At 32.5% G+C, this 8,942-nt stretch overlaps 1 protein-coding gene across 1 annotated transcript; it reads right to left on the bottom strand.

Moving 5' to 3' along the window:
- Positions 1–7,656: 7,656 nt before the first annotated feature.
- Positions 7,657–8,381, bottom strand: LOC131847251 (uncharacterized). The gene has a single exon (XM_059196778.1). The coding sequence runs from the start codon at positions 8,373–8,375 to the stop codon at positions 7,983–7,985; it is 393 nt and encodes a 130-aa protein (XP_059052761.1). The 5' UTR covers positions 8,376–8,381; the 3' UTR covers positions 7,657–7,982.
- Between the last annotated feature and the right edge of the window lie 561 nt (positions 8,382–8,942).

Raw genomic sequence — 8,942 nt, 5'->3', positions numbered from 1 at the left:
CATATAAATCATAATTATTATCGACCAGTCATACAATATGAAATTAAAATATAAATCACAATTATTATTACTAAAAATAATACAAAGTAGACATCCAACTCATGCAGTTTCATTGCTGCACTGTAAAATCCACCCCAAAAGCCTCCACTTTCGAAAAAAAACATAACATAGCGCCGGAACCTATCAATAGCCCAACCGCGGGATGCACGTGACGTTTCCCCGGGATCTTTTTCCCACGGGCCGCTATCGGACTTTGGGATTTTGCGATTTGCATATTGAAACGTAAAATAACCGGCTCTTAATTGAAATGGTTTTTAAACGCCCCCTAATACGGCCTGTGGGATTTTGAGCTTATAAAATGAACTTCATTTTGTGCACTAAGTTTTATATGATTTTTCAGTTTATAGAAAGATGTTGCATATATTATTGTGGAAAATTTTTTAATTCATAGCGCTGACAATATTATCTGATTGCATTAAGAATGAGTAACGGTTACTATGTTGATTATCGCATGCCTATTACTTGTTATTGTGTAATTATTTATATAAAAAAAACATCCATCCTACATAAGAACGATTCATCACAAGAAGAACGAGCAGAAGTCGATCTTCTGATGAACTGCGTTCCAAATGAGTGGTAAAATAAAAAAGTGACTATTCAAAACTGCTTGTACTTATTGAGTTTATTTGAATAAAAAAATATTTCTATTTAAAGTGGAGAAACATGAAATCTAAATGTATATAACTCAAAGGTGACTGACATAGTGATCTATCAACGCACAGCCCAAACCACTGGATGGATCGGGCTGAAATTTGGCATGCAGGTAGATGTTATGACGTAGTATTTTGATTAATTCTACCCTCAAGAGTATAAAATAGTGCATAAAAGTTTGTATGACACTTTGTCAATTTTAAACCGATCGGGCTGAGACTTTGCATGCATAAAGCTACTATGACGTCGGCATCCCCTAAGAAAGGATTTTGATAAATTCCACTCCTAAGGGGATAAATTAACGCGAGCGACGTCGCGGGCAAAAGCTAGTGTATATATAATTCTATTAAATTTACTCGCAACGGGTGTTTCTTGGTAGTTAGTGAACAACTACTGACGGATTGTTAAGGCCCAAATGTTTCCTCAAAGGTGTTATTTTTCCACCATACGCCATTGCCCCACCACCTGCAGATGATGGGGCGTGGGATGGCCAAAAACTAACTATAGAAACACACAATGGTCAAACTCAATGGCGGGCTTTATTCTTAGCATGGCTGACGATAATTGACATTTCATTCTACTAATGAAATTCAAATTCAGATTCAAAATAGTTATTTTTAAAGTTTCGTATTTAATATACATTACTTATATTATTAACCGGCTAGTGCAACCTAGTCGAGAAGGGTAAATACCTTCATTTGCCATAAAATTATTTCGTGTTAAGATCCGGTTAATAATATAAGTAATGCATATTCAAAATCATTTATTCATGTAGGACATTTTAGCCGCTTACGAACGTCAAATTTTAACATTATAATTTTAATTTTTTTCTCTACCGTCCAGTTCAGTATATAAATCCAATTGGGAAGAACTGGCAAGAAATTACTTTTTATTAGAAGTCAGTTTATTTACATATAGGTGTCTATGTCTAATATTAAATGAAAATCCCGTGCATGAACAACTATTGCCATGCACACTCGTCGTTCAAGTAATTGTTTAGTGAGTAATAGGCTTTGCTCAGTAAATATGATTTAACAGATGTTTTGCATTTATTTAATGGTAATTCCAATATATCCTTTCGTATCTTATTGTAAATTTTTACACCTATTCCCCTAAAAGACCTAAAGACTTTTTCTAAACGATACTTTATTACTACTACTAGTGACATATTGACTTTTATGAAACAATATTTAAGAAAAATCACGAAACTAACTATACATCCTGACTTCGCTCAGTTGTGATGAAAATAACTATGAGAACTGTGACGCATACAGTAGATAAATTAATAGTCAATCTATTTTTTTCAAATAAAACAAATGTAATAATAATAAAGTGCTTGAAAGTTAAACTAACAATTTCTGATTCGATGAAGAATTCTAAGTAATTTTTATAAAATATATATATATATATATATATAAACACCTCTTTGGGCACTTTGTTGATCACGCCACAACCTACACACTTGCTGATTCCACCTTTTGCACTGAATAACTTGACTCCTATCGCGTATATCTCAGGCGGTATGGCAACGTCGCATTCTATTTTGCGATGCGGCCATATATATTCGTCGATAGTACGATATACTCGACACTTTTTTTACTAATAATTCGTGACTGAATGGCTCCGAACGGCTAAATTTTTGGTATACACAAAGACTTTTTGGCTCTGAATATATTCCAAAAATCAATTAATTATGTTGATCACTTTATATACTCGTCCTTACTGCGATACTTACTTTCATCCGAATATATATAGATACCGTAACGGTCTATCAATTATGACTTTATTAATTTACTAATGTAGATATTTTATATTCGCAATGCTCCATACATGCAAGCTCCAGCAACGGTGGAGGCAGGGTCCCCCCTGCACCGTACACCGCACCCCGCGCACACAAACAAATTAGATATTTTTTGAATACACAAAGACTTTTTGGCTCTGTATATATATTTCAAAAATCAGTTAATTGTGTTGATCACTTTATATACTGGTCCTTACTGCGATACTTATTTTAATCCGAATATATATAGATACCGTAACGGTCTATCAATTATGAATTTACTAATCTAGATATTTTATATTCGCAATGCTCCATACATGCAAGCTCCAGCAACGGTGGAGGCAGGGGGAGCACCGTACACCGCACCCCGCGCACATAAACAAATTAGAATAAATTAAATTCATAAGATTATTTATATATTTCGACTGCCTCGGTGGTCACACCGCTTTACATCCGATGGTCGCGGGTTCGATTTCTCGCACGATGCAAACATTTGTACTCATCGGTCATCGATTGTTTTCATCGGTCTGGGTGTTTTATATGTATATTATATATGTATTTACAAAATAAAAATATCTATTTATATCAGTTCAGTATCAGTCTGTGTTAATTGTCCAGGGTTATTTATTATATTTTTATAAACGGTTATCTTTTTCCATCGCACCGCTCGCTATCGACAGTGAATTCATAGAAATGTCACTCTAAAAACAAAAATAGTTTTGTGTTTGTTTCAAATACTAAATGCAAAATAGGTATTTTCAAAATACTTTTTGAAAATTAAGTACCTTTTGAATTTTTGTCCAAACCTCAGATATTTTATTTATTTTAGGTATATCAATCATTACATAGTAATATAAAAACAAAGTCGCTGTCGCATCTAACAGTACATAAACAAAGAAAGAAGACTTTGGCTCTGATACCGTAACGGCCTATGAATTATGAATTTATTATACCTAATCTAGATATTTTATATTCGCAATGCTACGTACATTGTAATATCCGCCTCCATTCATTGTAACGGTGGAGGGACTAAATAGTTGAATAAAACTGAATAAGCAGTTGCTCCACTCTATAGGTACTGCGTCGTCGTCGTATGCTGTTCATTTTTTCACTCGTTTTGGCGCCAAGAGAGGGTCACATAGTCGTGGTCAAGTTAAGAACTTATAATTTAATTTTGATAACAATAGATACAAGTAAAAAGTAGGTATTATATTAATGTACGTAAGTACTGTACTTAAAAATATTTATTCTTTACTGTATGTACATTTGAAAAACTTAACACTTAAGGACTTGTACATATACACGTACATACTGCCATTTTCTCTTAAAGACATCCAGAGAAGCACTATTTATCAAATATGCGGGGTGCACCGACCTTTGACCTTATAACACCTGATTCGCGCGTAACGAATTACATTGCTACTTTTTGGTATTTTATAGTGGATATGTCACTATAAAATATTATTATTTCTTTAGATTATGACATAATAACATAGTTTACATGATTTTAAGGGAAACATACGATAAAAAAAAATCCCGTAAAATGTAAAAGATAAAAAATGGTTATTGTTGGTTATCCTTAAGAGATAGACATATACCATCACGGACTTTTTTGTTGACCTTATATTGATACATCTCAAAGCACTAGACAACACGCATTTTCATTAAACAGTATTGTATTTTTTTATTTCTTTAACTTTAATGCACAAAAAAATTTGTACATGTGGCGGACTTAATATTTTGCCGCGTTATTTACCAGGCAACCATGAGTGGTGCAGCGAAAGATTATTGGCGGTGCACTAATATAAATAAGAAATGTCAAAAAAAGATTTATAAAGATAATAAATATAAGCAAAATATACATTTCTATAAAAAAATAACAATATACATACATAAATATATATCTAAGTATAACCCATAAATGTATAAATATTATATATAAGTAAATACATAATGATCCGATAATCAAATTATAAGTACAGTCTCAAATTGAAAGTAAGAAAATCAGAAAATATAGAGAGAACTATATGGATATAACAGAAAGATGTGAAAAAAGGAGGACAGTAAAAAAGTTACAAATTTAAATAATGTTCCCGCAATTTCTGTTTAAATGAATTTATTACATTATTATATATATTAGGCATACGACTAGCCTTATGACTGTTACTTTTTTTTTAATCTATACATCTATACATGTAAATAAAATTGGAGTGTCTGTTTGTAATATTGAAATAACCGTTTTTTACTACTTGCATATGAATATAAATACGGTACATACACCAAAATAACATATTTTACAAGTTTTGTCTGTCTGTCTGTCTGTTTGTTCCGGCTAATCTCTGAAATAGCTGGACCGATTTTGACGGGACTTTTTTTGGCAAGTAGCTGATGTAATAAGGAGTAACTTACGCTACTGTTATTTTAGAAAAATAAAATAAAATTTCACGCGGACGAAGTCGCTGGGGCCAGCTAGTCTATAGATATACCGAGATTTAATGTTTAAGTTGCTATTATGTTGTTGACAAAATTTTACTGTAATGTTACTATTACGTTATCCTACACAATTTGTATTATTTTGGATGAATAAATAAATAAATAAATAATAATCTATACATCTATACATTTAATAAAAATTGGAGTGTCTGTTTGTAATATAGAAAAAACCGTTTTTTACTACATGCATATGAATATATATAAGGTACATATACCAAAATAACAATTTTTATAATTTTTGTCTGTCTGTCTGTCGGTCTGTTTGTTCCGGCTAATCTCTGAAATGGCTGGACCGATTTTGACGGTACTTTTTTTGGCAGGTAGCTGATTTATAAGGAGTAACTTAGGCTACTTTTATTTTAGAAAAATAAAGTTAATTCCACGCGGTCGAAGTCGCGGGGACAGCTTTTTTTAATAAAAACTGTTTATTTGATAAAAAAACATCTTTTTTGTGGTACTTGAGAATGTTGAAGCCTGTTGTTTGTAATATTGAAATAACCGTTTTTTACTACTTGCATATGAATATAAATACGGTACATACACCAAAATAACATATTTTACAATTTTTGTCTGTCTGTCTGTTTGTTCCGGCTAATCTCTGAAATGGCTGGACCGATTTTGACGGGACTTTTTTTGGCAGGTAGCTGATGTAATAAGGAGTAACTTAGGCTACTTTTATTTTAGAAAAATAAAGTTAAAAACCACGTGGACGAAGTCGCGGGAACAGCTAGTGTATAATATATTAGAGATACCTACGTGTTTTTTTATTGATGACTAGCTGTACACGGGATTTCGTCCGTGTTGAATTTAACTTTATTTTTCTAAAATATAAGAAGTTAAATTCCACGCGGACGAAGTCGGGTGTACAGCTAGTTGTCGGTAGTCTAGCGATTTAGCTAGCACACTGCTTTGATTCCTGCTTGGTGGTCGAGGGTTCGATTCCTCGCACGCTGCAAACATTTGTATTCATGAGTATGATTGTTTGTAACGGTCTGGGTGTTTTCTATGTATAGATAATATATATGTATTTACGAAAAAAAATCTTTGTATTTATATCAGTACCCATAACATAATCTTCAGCTAGCTTAACTTTGGTCTAGATGAAGCTGTGTGAATTGTCCTGAGATTACTATTATTACTATAATAAATCTTTTCAAATCAGCCGATGTTTATTTTTGCCATAATACGTGCTGTTACCATGTGATAATATTACGTACGTACTTATTAAACTATTAACTTATTATTAAATTGTTTGTAACGGTCTGGGTGTTTTCTATGTATATATAATATATATGTATTTACGAAAAAATCTTTGTATTTATATCAGTACCCATAACATAATCTTCAGCTAGCTTAACTTGGGTCTAGATGAAGCTGTATGAATTGTCCTGAGATTACTATTATTATTAATTGGTACACAGGTAAACTACTAACTAGGCCATATTGGTGTTGTTTGTTATGGTGAAAAAACTAGTAGGTATATATATAAGTTACACGTACAATTTCAAAGACTTATTTCTTGAAAACTACTGGCTATTCTGAAATAAAACTTTAGTGTTTGTATATGTAATGTTTGCATATAAAATATGATTAAAGGTTACCAGTGTATTTACACTTTTACTGAACAAACAGAGTTGTTTAATACTGAAAATATTGTGTGGAAGGCATCAATTACTTTCAGTGCATGTATAGCTTTTCTCTTTTCCTAATTATTATTATTATTAAGTTTAAAGTGGTTGAATTTTACGTAAGGGGTTTTTATACATTATTTCTAATGTACCATTTATTTTAAGTTTTTTAAACTCTATTCATCGAGACCTATCTAATGAGTCCAAACACGATATTTCTGCTGTAAGTTTTCGAAGAGTGTGTTCATCATCTGATAATACTGGTGCCAGCATGAAGTCAAGGTTAACAGATAACTAATTACTTTTATTTCGTCAAAATCTTTAGATTACGTATAATAAATTCATAATATCGCTACCTATTCAAATCAAAACAAGTATTAGGTACTTCATGTACTAGTATATAAATTCATCAACACACAAGTAAATGATTTTTAAATATATTCAGAGCCAAAAAATCTTTGTGCATTTAAAAAAAATGCCGATACGGATTCACTATTGCAGGAAATTGTTGAAAAAATATATATCGAGTATAAGTATCTACTACTATCGACGAATACATTTGGCAACAACGCATGGTCTCGGCCGGAACGGCAACATCGCATATTAGAATACAAAGATAGTGATAGAAAGAGAGAGACAGTGGATCAGCAATATCTACGGATCGTGGCTGGATCAACTAAGTGTGCAAGTGTATATAAATATATATATGTGGGAATGAGGATTCGCGAATAACAGGATGATTATTTTATAGAACTCCTTTTATTTAAATTACAAAAAAAAACATTTACTATGATACATGAAACGACCTAACTATATGGCAGTCTACGAGGAAGAGAGTGATGCCCATCCTCTTTTTCCATTCATTCCTTTCTCCATCCATTCACTCTTTCGTTTCTATCCATTTGCTCCTCTGTTTCCATTCATTCATACTCATTCGTTCCCATTCGTTCATACCGCCAAGTTTCAAATCCTACAACTCGGCCATCCTGCATTGGAGCCTGACCTCAGGGTCCGTCTTTCACTCTACAATTCTTCTAACACACTCTTTTCATACACACCTACTACACACTAAAGCAAAATATAGAATGAAAATACAACTAAACACCTTAAATTAAAACATGACCCTTCTTATAACATAGTTACACAACTTTAACATATTACACAGTACAAAAAATAATAATAATACACAAAGAAAAAAATACAACTGGTACAGTACCTATACTCCTATAATCAAATACAATATAAACTAAGTACTAAAATAGGTACAATCAAATAATCCTTTATCTTCACCATAAGCTAATACTAATGCCTCACAAGGTCAGCCATCAACTTAATTGGAAAATTACAATAATTTGGTAAGTAAATGAGTTTCAAGAACTAACCTCTGGCCACCTCTTCATATAGTCTGCTGAAGTGGACGTCCTCATAGGTCCCTCAGAAGCAATATCGACCTTCAGTACATCATAGCGGTCTCTGCCATTGACTTTAACAACTTTATAAGGTCCTAAATACCTTTGCTTTAATTTCATATTAGTACCAAATTGGGTTCTCTTGATTACTACATAGTCACCAATATTATGTTTAAGGCTTTCCTTGCGTTTTTTGTTATAATTTCGCCGATTTTCATCTTGTACTTTTAAAATTTGTATCTTAGCCTGTTCTCTCGTTTCTTCTCTATTTGTCACAAATTCGTCTCTACTTTCTTCTAGTAATAAACTAAAAATATTTAAATCCTCTTTTTGTTTCATTTTTACACCCACCATTAACTCATAAGGACTGGTTCCTATACTTCTTTGATAAGTACTATTTAGAGCCCATTGAACTCTACTCACATGCTTATACCACTGACTTTTATCCTCTATGCACAGTTTCGTTAAGACTGACACCAAAGTACGATGAATCCTTTCTACCTGCCCATTTCCTCTGGGTACTCCAGTGGTGATAACAATATGTTGGATATTCTCATCTTTACAATAGTCATCAAACTCCTTGCTAGTAAAAGCCGTTCCTCTATCTGATATAATTCGATCTGGGTTTCCAAAAGTCTGCTGATGAATAAGTAACTTACTTAATGTCTCCTTAGTAGTAGTTGTCTTCACTGGAAAGAGCCAAACAAACTTTGTAAATGCGTCTACAATTGTTAAAATATAATTATACAATTTTGAAGTCTCTGAGAGTGGTCCTATGTGATCAATATGCAATGTACTAAGTGGGATAATGCCCTTCTCTATGGAATTAAGAAAACCTTCTTGTTTTCCTTCTTTCTTCGTTGCCAACAAACATGGTACGCAGGTTACAAGGAAGTTATCTATTTTTGAAGATAAATCTTT

This window comes from Achroia grisella, unplaced genomic scaffold (genome assembly GCF_030625045.1).
Source record: "Achroia grisella isolate CSIRO2021 unplaced genomic scaffold, CSIRO_AGI_Agris_v1 utg109, whole genome shotgun sequence".
Classification (NCBI taxonomy): Eukaryota; Metazoa; Arthropoda; class Insecta; order Lepidoptera; family Pyralidae; genus Achroia; species Achroia grisella.
Note: the sequence above shows the minus strand (reverse complement) of the source record. Positions and strands in the feature narration are given on the sequence as shown.

Excerpts from the sequence above, each read along its gene's own strand:
- LOC131847251 (XM_059196778.1), bottom strand. The coding sequence starts at position 8,375 with ATGGTGGGTGTAAAAATGAAACAAAAAGAGGATTTAAATATTTTTAGT.